The following is a 19,762-nucleotide window of genomic DNA, read 5'->3' on the forward strand; positions in this document are numbered from 1 at the left end:
CTAATCTTCCACTATTTCAAGCATATGTAAATCAACCAAACAAGCAGAGACTTGGAAATGGATGTACTGACTGTGAAAACAGCCTCCACTGCACTTCGCTGTGTGTCAGTACAGTCCTGAATGTGTCAGTCCAGTGTTTGTCCATGAAGAGAGAGGATGTTGACTCACCAGGGTTTTCCAAGAGCCAGCTCCCGGAAAGCAGGGAGAGGATGGAACTCAAAGATACTGTACTGTGTTCCCAGACGCTTATTGTGTTTGTAATTCCGAAGAATTGTGCACACAGAGTCCCAAGCACAATACGCAGCTCTTTGTCCATGGGCCAGGCATGGCTGTGTGTGTACATTGTTTGAATGTGAAACAGATAACACATTGTTCCATTAATTTCCGGTAATGATGCCAGTCTTTGTCTAAGATTGACAGTAAACCAGTTCTGAAAGTACAACTTCATTTACAACAGCATTTTAATAACGAGTGATGATGCATATACAGAAATCTCATACGTAGACAGATTATTGTTGATTTTAAACTGATTAATTGGCTTAAGGAGCCATCAAAATTCAATGCTTAAATAATGTGTTCCATGCAGATCCTCAGTGCTAGGACACTGCAGCTGTTCTCGTCACAGATTACATGTTAATTTAGTCATCTCCTCAAAAATGTCAAATGGAGAGACTCCAAGTCAACACTGGTATAATACTTGCTGTTGCACTGTGCTTCACAAACAGGCTATAAGCTCTAAAGAGCTACACTCACTGTCCCACACACCCTCCACCAGAGAGAGAGAGGCCATAACATAATGCCAGAAGGAGGATATCAGTCACTAAGTCAACTGTGATGTGATATTTCAAGAGAATCACCGATCCCAAGGGGGATCTGTGACGATCGTGAAAGTTTAAGACTCAAAACAAAGCAAACTGATGACATTAGTGACAGCATTTGCATTTAAGCATTGTTTGTAAAAGTTGTCAGTGGAATAGGGGAAGTGAGGGTGGCTAGCGTGTGGTTTCTGTACGGTGTACGCTTTTTTCCGTTTGAGTTTCAGATGGTGGTGATCTCTGAGCGTGACATATTCATGCCCACATAATTAAATAACACTATCACATTGTATCTCTGTGGTTATGCCAGGGATGTAGTACATCACATATCACTCTCACTGAAGCAGTGGTATTGAAATACCCTGTAAAGTTTTAAGTAAAAATACTTGAAAGTACTACTTAAGTAGTTTTTGGGGGTATCTGTACTTTACTTTATGTGAGCGGACCAAGTGATTGGGCGTCACTCTAAAGCGGGAAGGTGGAACAAACGATTCAGGAGAAGTTTTTCTTGATTGAACACAGTTCTATATTGAGGGCATTTGGTCAACACAAACACTCCAATGTAATCAACGAAAATCTCCCAAGGGAAAAAAACATACATCTTCATCTCCAGATCAAACAGGAACACAATACGATTGTCTTTCAACTACAACAAAAGTCACGGGATTGTCACCGTCTTAACAGTTCTTCATAGATAGCTCCTCTGTCTCAGTGGCCATCTTCCAGAGATAGTTCTTCCCCCTCACCCTGCTGGTTCCATACTCTCTCTTATAGGGGAAGGAGAATATCTCATTAGTAGTGTCAGCTGTGCTTAATTGCCTCTGGTTACCTTGTCTCCCATGCCTTGTTGGGCTACCATCCGTGAGCCCAGCCTGTCCTCTGGTGGTCCTTCCACATTTACTATATATACTTTTGACAACTTTTACTTTTACTTCACTACATTCCTAAAGAAAATTATGTACTTTTTTCTCCATACATTTTCCCTTACACCCAAAAGTACTTTTGAAAGCTTAGCAGGACAGAGAAATGGTCTAATTCACACACTAATTCACACACAACCCTGGTCATCTCTACCTCCTCTGATCTAGCGGACTCACTAAACACAAGCTTTGTTTGTAAATGATGTCTGAGTGTTGGAGCGTAACCCTGGCTATCCGTAAATTTAAAAAACTAGAAAATGGTGCCGTCTGGTTTGCTTAATACTTATGATACTTAAGTATATATTTAGCAAGTACATTTACTTTTGATACTCAAATCTATTTAAAACCAAATACATTTAGATTTTACTGGGTGACTTACTTTTACTTGAGTCATTTTCTACTAAGGTATCTTTACTTTTACTCAAGTATGACAATTGGGTACTTTTTCCATCACTGGTTTTTCCCAACCTTGGTTCTCAAGTTCCCCCAACAGTACACATTTGTATTGTAACCCTGGACAAGCACACCTGATTCAACTTGTCAACTAATCATCAAGCCTTCAATGAGTCGAATGAGGTGTGTTTGTCAAGGGGCACAACGAATCTGTGTACTGTTGGGGGTACTTGAGGACCAGGGTCTATGTCATGTAAAGGGCAGGTGTTCATAAGGTTTTGTACACTCAGTGTAGGAACTAGCCAAGGCAGTGTTTTTCCTTCTTCTGGTCTCCATATATTTCCCTCTACAGAGTATGAGGCAATAGTTTTCAAGATGGATCATGGACATAACACCAAAACAGATGGTAACAGTCATAGCCATGGGAAGACACCTATATCAGTCCGCTTTAACAGGGCTAGTAAAGGCCCTTTTTAATTAATACCTTTTTTTATTTTTTTTAAGGGATGCTGCAGCAGTAACAGTACTGTGCTCACATGATGTGAGTTGGAATTAAATATGTTTTGAATAGAGATGCCCAACAAGGTTGTGCAAGCTTGTCCGCATGAAACGTTATAACCTGCATGGCTGGGTAGGGATGGCACAGGCCAAACTCACTTTAAGTCCACTTTATTCATGAAAAAATCTGAACAAATACAGCTTTGTGTTATTATGGGGGATTTTACCTACGTCACTGTTGCTCAAATCGATAATGGCCTTAGAGAAGACATTAAATTAAGAACACTCTCTGTAAAGTCCCTATTCACTCTCAAAGAGGCAGGCAGGTTAAAATATTCATGGGGCAATGACCTTGGGCAGGTCCAGGAAACGTTGAGACAATAACAGCACTATTTCATCTATGAGCTCCACCTGGACTGGCTACAAAAGGAAATTCACCTAAGAAAAAAATAAAAAAGGGCTAGCGAAAGAAAGATAGCCAATATCCAACATTTGTGAGTCAGAGTGATGGGTTTTATCCCCAGCCTTGGAGAGAAATCAAAACAAAAGCATGCCTCTGACCCACCGGCGCTCCACACCACACTGCAGCTATGGTCTGACAGAGAGATGAGGTAGTGCTGGAGGTTTCATTCCCTCCCCCTTTCCTTTCGCTGTTTCGGCCTGACGTGTGTTTGGGCCTCTTGTAATACTTTCTCTCTCTTTCGTGGGACTCTGGGAAATTGGCTAATGTACACTCCCTACCCTGGGCCCACGTCTCTACTGAGACACAGCAGGCACCAGCAGCCAGCCATGACTGCCTTATCAGTTATGGGTGAACACCACAAAGCCTGGAGTGGAGAGATACAGTATATAGATGTAATACACATTACACTTTTATAGATTGTGCTACCTTTAGTTATTGCCCCCGCAGAGTTGACTCTGTGATGGGCAATTTCTAAGTATGCAGTATGCTGAGCTCAGGGATTCATGTGTCTGAATGGGGAAAATGTTACATTTATGCATAGGGATTTTGGTTTTCTTTCACCATTATCAATGATGAGTTTAATATGTTATGTTGGCCTCATTGGAACAAATATGAGACAGTATGGTTTTTGGTTGTGAACAATTCAAGCAGATCCTAACATGAGAACAAATTGAATTGTCCTAAGTTATTTTGCTGAATTTTGGAATTTGGTATTCTATCCAATAACAAGCTATCAAAATAATGAAGTCAATAGATCTGGAAACCACTATTGGAACACTCAGTGAGTCTCATTTCTCCATAAGCCAAGTTGTGTGACCCATGGTGGGTGTGTGGGTAGTAGATGGTGAAGAATGTTGGGAGTGGGAGGAAGAGCTCAATAGAGTCATTCTCATACAACCTATTGAATATACAATGACAGAAAATATGTTTTGTACCCAAGTGCAACAAAAGCCAAATCAGAAGAGAGACTACATGAGAGATCACATTATTCAATATGTTGTAGAGAAATGTCCATGATGAATCCGATACAGTATTCAGTTCAAATTAACTTCATTTTAGGACATTATTAGTAGAGAATCTGATCAATTCTTATGCATAGGCTACACAACAACAGGATTGAGCCTGTATAAACTACACTCTAAGCCTACATCCATGATAAACTCACATAGACTGTTGGTGAGTAGGCTATACCAACAAAATTACCGATGTGTTACTTATATATTTGCCATGCCATGTCTGACCATTTGCCTGGTGTAGATGAGTTCAGCTGAGTTCCTGAAAGCCTCAAAAATGCTGTTTCGAATGGTCAACCTGAAAATGTGTCCCACAATTGTGGATCAGCCAAGGCCGTTAGCTCACTGTGCCCCCATGTGGACAATCTGTCACAATCTAACTCAACTGCAGTTTTGTACAATATGGACCGACTGCGCCAGGCACTGGTGTATGGCGCCATGCGGTGAACAACTGCGGGGGGAAACCAACCCCTTCTTTCAATTGGCTCCTTGATGCTACTCTTTCTAATGGTTCCTGTCTACTTTCTCGTTCTACGGGTCGCAGTAGCAGACAGTTTTACAGACGAGAGTTTCGACTTAGGTTTTTAAGCCGTAGATGATGAGTCGGATTTCACTGTTAATTTTGGACACAAAATAAGTATAACAAGTGATGGGAAGCAGAGGCTTTATGAAGGTTTCAGCGCGTTCACCAAATTGTGCCAAAAAAACGTTAATTACTCGGAGCTTCATTATCTGTTCCCAATGCACATTAGGGACATCTGCTGGTCAGCAATAAATAGCAGCTTGTGATGATCAGATAGTGTTTTCTCTCCACTATCTTCATCAAAACTGTGGCTCAGCGGTAAGTCGTTGGCTTTAATAGCCTATAATTAGTTGGCATACAAGGTTTACCTTTAAGTTGACTATTTCTCAAAAACGGAATATGTGGCATTATTTAGGACGCTTAACACAGAAGCTTATACTATACTAAATAAAACAAATTATTTGAACAACAGTGCAGAAAGTGTGGTTTCACATAAAACAATTTTCAAAATAGTGTGCCTTCAAAGGAGTCGACCTCACACCTTCACTGTCCTGAATTTTCCATAGTTTACTACTCTAGCTGCTAAGCTACCAGTCAAGTGAAACTTTATGTACAAAATCCTAATTATGCTTGTAAATATGGTGTCCAGTAGAGGTATGTGTTTGAAAGTAGCTTGGAATCGAAGAAAGCACCAGAACCAATGCGAAATCAGTGGCACTCTAACTGAAGTTACACTGCAAACTTACTGCAGTAAAAAAACTAGTTATATTGGACGCGGTATTTGCAGCATACTGCAGTTATACTGCACTCTAACTACAGTTGTACTGCAGATATACTGCACACTGACTCCAATCTTTTTTCGTAAGGGAAGTTTGAAAAAGAAAGTGATAAAATAAAGCTTCGGACATCATTGATGAGGCCAGTTGGACATACTGCCAAATTCTCTAAAACGACGTTGGAGGCGGCTTATGGTAGAGAAATTAACATTACATTCTCTGGCAACAGCTCTGGTGGACATTCCTGCAGTCAGCATGCCAATTGCAATCTCCCTCAAACTTGAGACATCTGTGGCATTGTGTTGTGTGACAAAACTGCCCGTTTTAGAATGGCCTTTTATTGTCCCCAGCACAAGGTGCACCTGTATAATGATCATGCTGTTGAATCAGCTTCTTGAAATGCCACAGCTGTCAGGTGGATGGACTATCTTGGCAGAGGAGTAATGCTCACTTACAGGGATGTAAACAAATTTGTGCGCAACATTTGGGAGAAATAAGCTTTTTGTGCATATGGAACATTTCTGGGATCTTTTATTTCAGCTCATGAAACATGGGATCAATACTTTACATGCTGTGTTTATATTTTTTCAATGTATATTTCAGTTTGGGCCAACTATATTGCCACCCCTGCATTTTTCTTAAATAATTCCCTACTTCTTCTAAAATAAGTTACAAATTATATATTTTTTTATCTCCTAGCCTACATGCATATAACAGTATATAAATATTGTATTGTAGGCTTACAACAATATCACTTTACCTCCAGATGGTAATTGAGAAATACACTGTGTGTACAAACCATTAGGTACATCTGCTCTTTCCATGATATAGACTAACCAGGTGAATCCAGGTGAAAGCTGTGATCCCTTATTGTTCTCACCTGTTAAATCCACATCATTCAGTGTAGATGAAGGGGAGGAGATAGGTTTAAGAAAGATTTTTAAGCCTTGAGACATGGATTTTGTAAGTGTGCCATTCAAAGGGTGAATAGGCAAGACAAAAGATTTAGGTGCCTTTGAACGGATAATGGTAGTAGGTGCCAGGTGCACCGGTTTGAGTATGTCAAGAACTGCAACGCTGCTGGGTTTTTCACGCTCAACAGTTACCCGCGTGTCCAGCCAACATGACACAACTGTTGGAAGCATTGGAGTCAACATGGGCCAGCATCCCTGTGGAACGCTTTCGACACCTTGTAGAGTCAATGCCCCGACGAATGGAGGCTGTTCTGATATCAAAAGGGGGTGCTGCTCAATATTAGGAAGGTTTTGTACACGCACGCCTCGATCTCACCGACAAGGATTTTGCGCAAACTGGTACCGAGCATTATATGGATATGTGTGCAACAAAAGTTAAACATTCGCCTTCTGATACCATTTCTGTCAAGCTGTGTACACATAGTTTGATGCATACGTTCGATAAATCCAACATATGCACCACCCTGAACGCTCTGTAACGCAACGCTGTAAGGCAAACACAGCGTTCATTTGGAAATGAATGTACTTCTGGTGTACCAAAATGCAATAACTCTGTAGGGTTATATCAACCCGTATCGCTCCCATATTATAATCATCATCATCAGTCCCATATTGCACCACCAGATAGAGCATGTATGGTATACACCAGTACTCCTGTGGTGCTAGCACAGATGGAACAATGAGACAGATATTTCCCCGGATGTATAAATGTGAAGTACCCAAATATGGTAGTGATAGGAAGCCCATTTGGGAGATGGAACGTTTAATCTCAACACCACTTCCTGTTCCCAGAACTAGAATATGTTATGAACAGAGTGGACTAAGTTTTGTAAGTTTTGGACTAAGACCTTACCCTTAGAAGAAAAAAAATTGCGTTGTTTTGGAGTGCAAAGGCGAATTGAGTTATTGCGCACTTCACAGAGGAGGCGCGCCCTAATGGAAATATGCATACGCATACTAGAACACGCCTATACGATCTCTATAGCTGGTGCTTGACTCTGCCCACCTCCTTGATTGTTTAGCCCACTATGACTCATTTGTTCCCATTGCAAACGACAGGCAGGGTCTATCTTGGTTTAGTTATAAAAATCTTTGGTGCTAGCCTCAGCATAACGGGAAAGCCTTGAAGTGATGCCACTGTTCTCAGCTGAACTGGAGGGGCAGATGACTTCTACAGCCCATTCGTTTCTCATGGGGTTGAGTTGGCATCTACTGAGCTTGGACATGATAGGCTACAGATGAAGATCGAACAAAGCTTATATGTTATTGCACTTTTAATTTAGTAATTTCAACAGCCCATTCCCAAGTAGCCAACTAGTTAATACAAATCACACAGCTCAGCTAGCTAGCTAAATTAGAATGGTCAGGTCATAAGGTCATGTCAAATCATATGCATTAAATTAGACTTTCGTGTCATTGATTCATCTGTAGGCAAAGATAGGCTATCTTTGCTAATATTTAGGCTAAGTGCTTTAGTGTGTGTGGGCATCATTATAGAGATATTGTCCAGTGGACCCATTGAAGTGTGAATTAAATTATTATTACATTGGGTGCATTACATTGGTCGCATTACAAATGAGTGAAAATTGGCTTGTGCTCAAAAGATTTGATGGTTCAATGTCTAGGCCTACTGCCGATGTTCTTTAATGGGCACGTCTCCTCCTGGTACGTAGTGTGATGGCCTTAGATTTAAGGGGTGGAGTTGTGATGAAATCTTGGTAAATGTCCAGGTTTCTCTCAAGGGATCACCCGGGTTCATGCAGTCATGGCGGGGACATGTGGTCTGCAGACGGTAACGAGGGAATTGAGTTCAACAGGGGGGCGACTAGTGCTCAGCTGTGAAGGATCATAATTTCAGTTGTATAAATTTAAAACGCTTCATGTATTTACTTGTGATTCTTTTTTTCATTTGAGTAACAGATAGTGGAACCTGATAAGGACATTGGTGACGAATGCAGGAGCTCTAGAAAGCATTCTAAAAGCAGCTTGTCCTCTCACGAAAGCGTTTATTCATGTTATATGAATCACGACAAGGATTCTTGGAAGAAAGCTATTTCTGTACCTTTTCCTGGTTGTGATCTCTGCTGTGTTAATATTCATTTAACAGATGTCATAAGACCATTGAAGTGAGCAAGTTAATACACAGGTCTACATGAAATAAGCACTTTTGACCAGACCGTCAATGTGCTTCTGTCTCCTCCGCCCAAGATTGATTAGGTAGGTCCATAGGGATGTACTCAGATGAAATGGTAGGCCTATTCAGATGGTTTATCAGATGATGACTGCTGTGCTTTCTCTGACAGCTCTGACACGGAGCCAAACACATTCTCACACACACACACACACACACACCTATTTAGCCTACACCAATTTTCTGTTTTTCTCATTGCTACATCCTCCATGACAATAAATAACTCAAACCCATTGAGATATCCATACCTCTATAATAACATAAAATGTGTATGTGTGTGTGTGTTTTAAGTTATAGAATTAGACGATAGTCTATTCATGCAGTCAAATACTGTATACATTTGCGAATCAGTCCTTTTTGACACACAACATTCCTTATTAGATTAATCCCACTCTCAAACACAATGCAATACTTACAGTATGCACTAGATTGTTGATATCTTTCCTTGATGCTTTCATATGTGCCCAACTAAACTCAACAAAAAAAGAAACATCCTCTCACTGTCAACTGCGTTTATTTTCAGCAAACTTAGCATGTGTAAATATTTGTATGAACATATCAAAATTCAACAACTGAGACATAAACTGAACAAGTTCCACAGACATGTGACTAACATAAATGGAATAATGTGTCCCTGAACAAAGGGGGAGGGGGTCAAAATCAAAAGTAACAGTCAGTATCTGGTGAGGCCACCAGCTGCATTAAGTACTGCAGTGCATCTCCTCCTCATGGACTGCACCAGATTTGCCACTTCTTGCTGTGAGATGTCACCCCACTCTTCCACCAAGGCACCTGCAAGTTCCCGGACATTTCTAAGGGGGAAAGGCCCTAGCCCTCACCCTCCGATCCAACAGGTCCCAGACGTGCTCAATGGGATTGAGATCCGGGCTCTTTGCTGGACTTTGCAGAACACTGACATTCCTGTCTTCAGGAAATCACGCACAGAACGAGCGGTATGGCTGGTGGCATTGTCATGCTGGAGGGTCATTTCAGGAAGGGCATGCAGGAAGTGTACCACATGAGGGAGGAGGATATCTTCCCTCGGACCCTCTGCACACATCGACATCAGCCACCCTCGAAGCATTGTTACCCATCGCTCCACAAAAGCCGCAGCCCTTGCAGAGCAAGGGGAACAACTACTTCAAGGTCTCAGAGCGAGTGACGTCACCAATTGAAACGCTATTAGCGCGCACCCCGCTAACTAGCTAGCCATTTCACATCGGTTACACTCACCCCCCTTTTGACCTCCTCCTTTTCCGCAGCAACCAGGGATCCAGGTCAACAGCATCAATGTAACAGTTTAGCTTCGGTCCCTCTCCTCGCTCCTACCTGGGCTCGAACCAGGGACTCTCTGCACACACCGACAACAGCCACCCTCGAAGCATCGTTACCCATTGCTCCACAAAATCAACGGCCCTTGCAGAGCAAGGGGAACAACTACTTCAAGGTCTCAGAGCGAGTGACGTCACCAATTGAAATGCTATTAACGCGCACCCCGCTAACTAGCTTGCCATTTCACATTGGTTACACCAGCGATGGTAGGTTTGTGCCCATAGACGACGTTGTTGCCGGTGATGTCTGGTGAGGACTTGCCTTGCAACAGGCCTACAAGCCCTCAGTCCAGCCTCTCTCAGCCTATTGCAGACAGTCTGAGCACTGATGGCGGGATTGTGCGTTCCTGGGGTAACTCGGGCAGTTGCTGTTGCTATCCTGTACCTGTCCCGCAGGTGTGATGTTCGGATGTACCAATCCTGTGCAGGTGTTGTTACACGTGGTTTGCCACTACGAGGACGATGAGCTGCCCGTCCTGTCTCCCTGTAGCGCTGTCTTAGGCGTCAGTACAGACATTGCAATTTATTTCCCTGGCCACATCTGCAGTCCTCATGCCTCCTTGCAGCATGCATTAAGCACATTCACGCAGATGAGCAGAGTCAATAGAAAGGCCTCTTTAGTGTCCTAAGTTTTAATAACTGTGACCTTAATTGCCTACCGTCTGTAATCTGTTATTGTCTTAACGAAAGTTCCACAGGTGCATGTTCATTAATTGTTTATGGTTCATTGAACAAGCATGGGAAACAGTGTTTAAACCCTTTACAATGAAGATCTGTGAAGTTATTTGGATTTTTACGAATTATCTTTGAAAGACAGGGTCCTGAAAAAGGGACATTTTTTTGTTGTTGCTGAGTTTATATTACTTCCTGACAAAAAGTCATTTGACAAGGAGGCACTTTTCCATTCATCCCTCAACCCTCCCAGAACCAAGGTGATATTACAAACAGGGATTCCACTGATGTTACCATATACCAAGTATAGCCTATGTCACTGGAGACACTACCCTGTTGTTCTGTCAGACAAGTAACTAGGTTTCTTTTTTTCTCTTGGCACATTTAACTACAGAGGAAGAATCAGAACACAGTAAGGTATAACTGGAATAAAGCCTGGTGCGGTCATCACATGCAGGTAGCACGGGTCTCCTCAGTGAGACTGAGGCTGGCTTCCTTCAGAGAGTAATGGCCTTGATATTTAGACAGGAATGTGTCATGTGTCACGGTTTTAGGTAGCCCACATGCTACCCCTACCATTGCATTAGTTCCCATTGGTTATCTGTTTGACAGTTAATTTCCTAATTAGGCTAGTCAGTCTGTAAATAATGAACCTGCAATTTTCCGCCTAGGCTAGAGACCAGGTCTTCAGCTTGTCAGGCTAATTGTGTGTTGTTTTGATGGCTCAATGCCGATTGAGTAAGGAACTCGTTTGTTTGTGTGTCCCACTACACTCAGCTCATTTACAGATGAATAGTTTTGGTCATGGAGTTATGGATGCTATTCACAGGCAACCAGCACAATCTGAGTGTGCAGTACAGGATGTGGCAGGAAGCTAAACTGTAGGGAAGAGTGGGGTAAGTTGAGCCACCCCTTGTTTCTAGGAAGCCATACACAAAATGGATCATTTGACGAAATATTTAGGAAGAGGTCATCATTCACAGACTTCATGAAATGAAGAAACCACATGGAAAAAGTGGTAACCAAGTTACGTCCCAAAAAATAATTTTCACCAAGTCAAATGAACGTATTGTGTTAAGAGCTTTCATGATGCTTGGATCTAAACCAAAGTAGATCATTTTAAGATTGTTCTATACATCAGTTGGGGTCTCTATAAGCTTCGATATGAGGTTCTGAACCTAGAATGAAAGAAAAAGGGCATACCTAGTCAATTGCACAAATGATTGCATTCAACCAAAATGTCTTCTGTATTTAACCCAACCCCTCTGAATCAGAGATGTGCAGGGGGCTGCAATAATCGATGTCCACGTCATCGCCGCCCGGGGACCAGTTGTTGTTGCGGGTTAACTGCCTTGCTCAAGGGCAGAATTGCAGATTTTTCTAACTTTATGGCTCGGGAATTCAAACCAGCGACCTTTCGGTTACTGGCCTAACTCCCTTAACTGCTAGGCTACCTGCCACCGAAAGTGCATCCTTGTAGCTGTGTGGGCTAATATAGTCAAAATGTTTTCCTTGGGGTTGAGCAAATTGAAGTTGAGCAAATTGAAGTGTTTTCTTCCCAGGCATAACACAAGGCATTATCGCTGGGATATGAGCTAACACCACGGCCTGGCCTATATTAGAAGTACTTGTTAGGTGTTAAGCCTGTATTAAATCTTTAAAATTATTAAAAGACAAAAAAGTGATTGTGTTGAATTGTGTTTGGGAAGTAAAGATAGACATGGTTTTAAAAAGGTAGTGGTAATATTTAATTCTGTACATACATTTGTAGGCAACTCAACTTACCCTGTCCCTATGCTCAACTTACCCCATACCCAGGGTAAGTTGTGCCAAGACACAATAAATAATAAAATATAAGAACACTAAATGGCTAAGTAGAATAGAATAAACATTTAGCATAAGTATAATACAGAAAAGCATGTGTTTTGGGAAAGGGGGGATTGGGGGCAAGGGTTTACATTGTGCAGTGTTTAGCAGTCATAAGAGTCTGGACAAGCTATGTTTTCAAAACTGTAATGTTTACATGTATTCTGATTATTTCCAGGGATACGCAACATCCTAAAATATATGTAGATATCTTTGTTTGAAAGAATACTATATTTCCCTTGATGGAGTGATGCTGAATGTCTCAATTTACCCCACTCCCCTACATAAGGAAATTCGAACTCCAGGCGTGGAAAGGATATATATAACAGCCTGCCTGGATTGTGTGATTTGAGCCCATCACCGAGACTACAGTATGTTCATAATGTCGGAGACTAGGCCCCAGACTGACACTGAGATACTATGTACATAAGGTCTGCCTGCATGGAGGCTGCACCACACCCGGGCAGACTGCATCACATCCGGTCGTGATTGGGAGTCCCATAGGGCGGCGCACAATTGGCCCAGCGTAGTCTGGGTTTGGCCGGGGTAGGCTGTCATTGTAAATAAGAATTTGTTCTTAACTGACTTGCCTAGTTAAATAAAGGTTAAATAAAAAGAATACAAAATGTGCCTCTCCATTACAAGTTTTAGTTCACCACATCCTCTTCGACTGCCTTTCCTGCACATGTACTATATGGTACATGTGACATTATGAATGACAGTTAAATATATATATATGTACATATATATATATATATATATATATGTATGTATACACAATATAATTGACCTTTATCAGCATGTAATGGCCAAGAATAGTCACTGTAGCAGCAAAACATGTGTCAAGGGAAAGGAAATACTGACATGACAAGCATACATATAGGCTAGTACAACTAAGTTAAACCAGGCTGAGGTAAGCAGGTGTGATAAAGGTGCACATTTGTCATATCTATCATCTTTGATTGGCCGAATCAACACCATTTTACCACCTATCTTTAAAATTGGGTAAAAATGCAATAAATGTGTTTCGTTTGTCGCTGCTGCCTCATTTTGTTTAAGCGAGCATACCTGATTATGTTTGTTATAATTGCCCAAAGAGCGACTGAAAGTTGTTTTGTGTCATCGAAAGTTGCCGTTTTGTTTTGCTCTGCGTAAAGTTATCTGTTTTTCTATATAAATATTTTTTTTCCTCTCTCACTGTGTTTGTAGCAAATGTCGATTATATGACTCTGGGGACGTTTGCATCAATGGAATCCCGCAAGCGCGTCACTTGAAATGACGTCTGACTGAATACGGGCTTCAGATCCTCGCCCCTGCATTGCTTGTATGGGAAATTACACTGCGCTCAAAACAACAGGGAACTCCGATTTCCGACTTCAGTGCGTTCAAGACAACTGGGAACTCTGAAAGAAACGAGGTCCGACTGGGAAAAATCGTTTTGAACGATCATCCACTAGGAATTTCAACTCGGAAACTCGGGCCTCTTTCTAGAGCTCCGGCTTTCCGTCCTAAAGATCACTGACGTCATGATTTCACCTCGTATTTTTTCCGAGTTCCCAGTTGTCTTGAAAGCCCCATTAAAGGGGGCGTCCCTCTGACGTAATGGTAAAATAAAATTGATTGTATAAATCTGTTCCCAAGATCTCAATAACAGAACTACAGTGCAACTTCAGATGCAAGGTAACTACGGATATTGCTTAAAACACTAGTGAGATATAAACAGGTAAGCAAGCTCTCAGCTTTCAGGTATTGCTTTCAGTATGATATTACAGTGCATTCTCTAAGTACATTTATTTAGGTAATGAATCATCCTTGCCATTTCCTTTATTATTGACATTAGAACCATTTTGTCCTGAGATGCATAAATCTAAAAAGGCATAAATGCAAAATACCTTAGAACTGGAGGGGCATGCCATCCACAGTTGATGGGAGATCAAATAAAAGTTAGTCAGAAAATATATTTGCCAGTCAATTGCTGCAAGGTAAGTCAAAAATAACAACAAATTATCATTATACAATCATACGGTATGTTAATACTGTTATTCAGTTATAAGAATGCGGCATGCACCTGTCAGCACGTAGTGGATAAGTTGTTAAGACCGGTATGAGGTACTACAGGTGTTCCCACATAGTTCCTCTGGTGTGCACCTTCTGTGTCCTAATCTAATGCACTGCCAGCTACACTATTTATAAAGCAATGTAACAGTCAGATAAAAGCATACTAGTGTGGCTAGAAGGACACGGATACAGAGTCTCCCCCACTTTAGTTGTGCTGACAGACATTCAACTCAGTCTGTTACATTCAGTAGGGGTTCTACACTCGTCTTCCTTCATTTGAGTCCCAGCTCTGAAAGCCAACCCCTTCAGATGTGTCAGACATGTAGTTTGGTGTGTTTTTAAACTTCAAGGATTTCCAGATAATGGAGATGTAGTTCAGGAAAAAGCTTAACTATGCTTTCTCAGAATCTATGGGCAGTCAGGGAGGCTCAGACTGCCTTTTTCAAGTTTCAAGTTTTATTAGTGGTATGTATACACCGCCCAACTAAATGTTTACTTGTAGGTTCCTTCTCGACAATGCAACAACAATAAGAAATATGTAATAAAAGATAAGAATACGACAAAGTAAATAGCTCAGTAGAATAGAAAACAGTTAGCATTCGTTTAATACAGGAAGGCACAAATTATAGTCCAATATTTACACATTTTTTGGGAAGGGGGGATTGGAGGGCAAGTGTTTAAATTGTGCAGTATTTAGCAATCATAATAAGAGTCTGGTAGCAGCAGATGTGATGTGTGTGTGTGGATGTGTGCATGTCTGTGTGGGTGTGTGCGTGAGTGAGTGCATGTGTGCTAAGGTGAAGAGAATCAGAGCAGGTGGTCAGTCCAGTTCAAGTGTTCAGCAGTCTGATGGCTTGTAGATAGAGACTGTCTCTGAGCCTATTGGTATCAGTCCTCATGCTCCGATACCGTCTGCCCGACGGTAAGGGAGTGAACAGCTCGTGGCTGGGGTTTGAGGGGTCCTTGATGATGCTGTGGGACTTCCTCAGGCACCGTTTTTGAGTAGATGTCCTGGATGGGTGGGAGCACGGTGGGTAGGAGCACCTACTACATGCTAGGAGGAGGGGGACAGTTATACAAGTTATGTGGCTTGTCCTGCAGTGGAGGGGACAGAGAATCTGGCACCCAAGTACATTTATTTTACCAATTTACCCTGGAACCTGAAGTGAATTTATTTGAAGCCTTTCAATGACCTATATTTGACAGTCCTCTCTATTCAGGGATTGGCAACCCAGGGGAACAGGATGTCCACTCCAAACTCATGACTAGCTTCTAGAAGATTGTAGTACATCCTAAAGTAAACTCACACAGACCCTCTGTAAAATTGCCATAGTCCATTTCCTCACAGATAGTTGTCTGCACCTTGAATCCACAGAAATGAATAATGTCCCCACACATGGAGCTCAGCCTTATGAGAACAGCCTCTACAACTCAGAGTCTCTGAGCCTGGACCTTACCCCCAGGTTAGCTATGGATGTGAGTAGTCATGCGGACCAGCTCTCTGCCCCTTCCCTGACTAGCATCAACTCCCTGGTGGGCACTTACGCTGGTGAGTTTAATGCCTGTCAGATTGCCACAGCTCCTACCACCGCCTCGGACCCTGAGCCGCTCTTCAAAATGGATGACTTCCAGGTTTACGGCTGCTACCCTGGCACCTTGGCCCTGAGCTACTTCGACGAAGCCCTGTCTTCTGGTGGCTCTGACTTTTTCGGCAGCCCTGTGTCAGCCCAGTCTCCCTGTACTCCAGGTTTCCAGACCCAGCCTGCGTCAGTTTGGGACTCGGCCTTCGGTCCATACTCTCCCAACCCGGGCAGCTGGGTGGCTGATAAGACTGCATTAACACAGCCATCCTCTTTCTTCACCTTCTGTCCCGGCTCAGTGGAGGATCTGTCTCCTCTGGGCCAGCCACAGCCCCAGCTGGCTGAGCAGGACCCCTTCTCTCTGGGCCAGCAGCACCCCTCCCCCCTGTCCTTCTCCTCTCTAACCCAGGATCCAGGCACCCTAGATGTCTCAGGCCTCATTGAAGGGAGAATGTCTGTGAAACCGCACAGCCCTACTGAAAACGAGGGTCTCTGTGCTGTTTGTGGGGACCATGCCTCCTGCCAGCACTATGGGGTTCGCACATGTGAGGGCTGCAAAGGTTTTTTCAAGGTGAGAAGCTTTTTCCTTTCTCTTCAGTTCATTTCTTTCCATAACTGGGTGTCAGTGCTTGACTTGAACTGAAAAAGGTGCCAGTACTGTTAATATTTAGGTGCATGAGCTTCACAATACTTTTGAGCTTATATTCTAAAAGAGTAGCAGTAGACAAATGCTGGTGTCGGTACTCAGCTCCGGTGATCTCCTACCCAAGTCAAGCACCATGTCTAATACATTTTTATTCAATGCAAAACACATTTTATACATGCTTCGCCATTGCTGGACTGGTATAGAGACTGAGCTACCATAGCTAAGCTTATTTTCTGTGTGCTTTGCAGCGTACTGTACAGAAAAAATCTAAATACGTGTGCCTTGCCAACAAGGACTGTCCAGTTGACAAGCGGCGACGGAACCGCTGTCAATTCTGTCGTTTCCAGAAGTGCCTGGCAGTAGGCATGGTGAAAGAAGGTGAGCCCTTCAGAATCGATTTACTACCACATCTCTCACCATAACCACTGTTCTTTCTCAGTTGCTAAGACATTATCAATTTCTTTCTCTCTCTCAAAGTTGTGAGAACAGATAGCTTAAAAGGTCGAAGAGGTCGTCTGCCCTCCAAGCCAAAAGCAGTCCAGTGCCTATCGTCTGCTGTGTCTCGAGTCGACATCATTGCCTCTCTTGTGAGAGAATACATTGAATCAAACTCTGGTGTTGGGAAACTGGACTACTCCAAGGTAAGGACAACTGAAAATTCTCCATTGTGGTCTATCTATTATTGTTTTTGGGGGTTATTAGGTCGCTGTTGGTACCGTTTCTAAGGATAGAGCCTAAATAGAACCATGAGAATGCAGGGCATTCCCCTAATGGAACTAAGAACTAACTTCTCTCCTTCCTTTCTAATTCAGTACCAGGAGACTGTGGCCAGTCTGTCAGAGAAAGAGGACACTTGTGACATCAAACAGTTCTACAACCTCCTCACGGAGTCCATGGACGTGATCAGAAAGTGGGCTGAGAGCATCCCTGGGTTCACCTCCTTCTGCTCCGAGGACCAGGAGCTGCTACTAGAGTCAGCCTTCTTAGAACTGTTCATCTTGCGACTAGCATACAGGTGAAAAGAAGAACCAAATGTTATCACTGTTAAAAAAATAAAACGCTCCAAAAAGACCAGCTTGCATGGCTTTGTTGTTTTCACATAACTCGCTGTATTGCTATGATTATACAGTACATACATTATGGATATGACTGGATTGATTGCACCCACACACTAACATTGTGCAGATATTTTTGCTATAACAAACATGGACCCCCCCCCCCACACACAAAAAGTTAATCATCCCTATTATATCCTCTTCCCAAGGTCCAACCCTGAGACGGACAAGCTGATCTTCTGCAATGGCATGGTGCTTCACCGGATGCAGTGTATACGGGGCTTCGGTGACTGGATAGACTCCATCATGAAGTTCTCCCAGAGCCTCCACCGCATGAACCTGGACGTGTCATCCTTCTCCTGCCTCACAACTCTGGTCATAATCACTGGTGAGAGCTCAACCCACCTATGCTTACACGTCAGCCTGCCAGGCTGTGCTAATAGAGATATGACACCATAAACCAGTACAGTATGATGTTGCAACATAGAGCCTGCAGTCAATCTTTACGCTCACCCTAACCTGAGCTGCCTGAACAAGCTGAATATGCATGAATCTTGACACATAGACCTACATAATGTTATTGTGTTACAGAATAATGTTAAAAATTACCTCTTTTTGGTGTTCACTCTGCTTTACCTGGTCACACACTCATGCCCTTTCTGTCTCCTGATTCTCCACAGACCGCCACGGCCTGAAGGATCCAAAGCGGGTGGAGGAGTTCCAGAGCCAGCTAATCACCTGTCTCAGAGATCACGTCTCCAGCTGCGCCCCCGACTCCAGTGGGCCCAACTACCTCTCCCGCCTTCTGGGAAAACTGCCCGAGCTACGGACTCTCTGCACCCAGGGCCTGCAACGCATCTTCTATCTCAAGCTTGAGGACTTGGTCCCACCACCCCCCATAGTTGACAGAATGACCATGGATGTTCTGCCTTTATGAGAGCGAGAAAAGACAATACCGACTGTGCACTTGTGCTGCTAAAGGGAAGATAAAGGGACGTCAAATGATCAAGCGGTCTCAGTGTTGAGTAGGGACAAATTAAGGAAACTATACTCCCAAAGATTTCACGTGAAAGTACTGAATTATACTGTAAGACTTAAAAAGGTATGAAGCTATTCAAGCACTATCGTACTTGAGGAAATATTGGCCTCTCTCGTTCATTAGCAATGGCTGTAGTATGGTGATGAAAATGTGTTATCATTGAAATAGTTTTCCTTGTTTTAGTGCACTATTTCAGACTTATGGCTTTGAGTGTGCACTAACTGTTAGTGTGCCACCAATGATCCACAACTAAAATGGTTGACAGTGGTCAACTGTGGGAGGTGAGGTGGACGTGGTTCATTTACACACAGCTTCAGTAGTGTAATGGAGAGGGAGTATCTACAGAATAGTTGTTTTATACATACATCATTCTATTTTTATATCAATTTAGAAAACAAACAAACAGACCTTGTGGGAGATCTGTTAGATGACTGATGTGATGTAGTTGTTGAGCGGCTTCACTGCAAGTATATTGTATGTTTTAAACATTATATATATATATATATATATATATATATATATATATATATATATATATATATATATATTTTTTTTTTAAAGACCATGAACCAAAAGCAGACTGTTAACAACTTAAATACCACCATGCTGTGCTATAATTGAGAGTCTATACAGTAGATTCTGATCAACATAAACATTACACTGATCAACATTACACAGGCCCTATGACTGCATCGTCTTACTATAACATCAAAGTTTGTATATTATGCCTTAGCTATGGTCTTTTTAAGATTCAGGTTCAAGATTGTACTGGTATTATAATGGTGTTATTGCATATACACAATGAATCGACTGTAGCATTGTGACTGAAACATGTTACAATCATAAGGAAATCTGAGAAGGTTCCCTGACCTACCAATTGGATAGTGCTGATTATCATGAAGATTATGCTATATTTGTCAGTAATGTTGTGCAAATATCACTGAAATAT

General features: G+C 42.3%; 1 protein-coding gene across 1 annotated transcript; it reads left to right on the forward strand.

Moving 5' to 3' along the window:
* Positions 1-13,893: 13,893 nt before the first annotated feature.
* LOC129860711 (probable nuclear hormone receptor HR38) lies at positions 13,894-19,290 on the forward strand. The gene is made up of 7 exons (XM_055931391.1): positions 13,894-14,158; positions 15,869-16,644; positions 16,968-17,097; positions 17,197-17,360; positions 17,532-17,734; positions 17,984-18,162; positions 18,455-19,290. Exons 2-7 carry the CDS (start codon positions 15,871-15,873, stop codon positions 18,709-18,711), a joined length of 1,707 nt encoding a protein of 568 aa, XP_055787366.1. The 5' UTR covers positions 13,894-14,158; positions 15,869-15,870; the 3' UTR covers positions 18,712-19,290.
* Positions 19,291-19,762: the final 472 nt, after the last annotated feature.

Source organism: Salvelinus fontinalis, chromosome 8 (genome assembly GCF_029448725.1).
Source record: "Salvelinus fontinalis isolate EN_2023a chromosome 8, ASM2944872v1, whole genome shotgun sequence".
Classification (NCBI taxonomy): domain Eukaryota; kingdom Metazoa; phylum Chordata; class Actinopteri; order Salmoniformes; family Salmonidae; genus Salvelinus; species Salvelinus fontinalis.

Bases quoted from the DNA above. Each gene is read 5' to 3' on its own strand.
- LOC129860711 (XM_055931391.1), top strand. From the start codon at position 15,871: ATGAATAATGTCCCCACACATGGAGCTCAGCCTTATGAGAACAGCCTC. The intron at 16,645-16,967 runs GTGAGAAGCTTT...TGTGCTTTGCAG, and splicing joins GCTGCAAAGGTTTTTTCAAG to CGTACTGTACAGAAAAAATC. The intron at 17,735-17,983 runs GTGAAAAGAAGA...CCTCTTCCCAAG, and splicing joins ATCTTGCGACTAGCATACAG to GTCCAACCCTGAGACGGACA.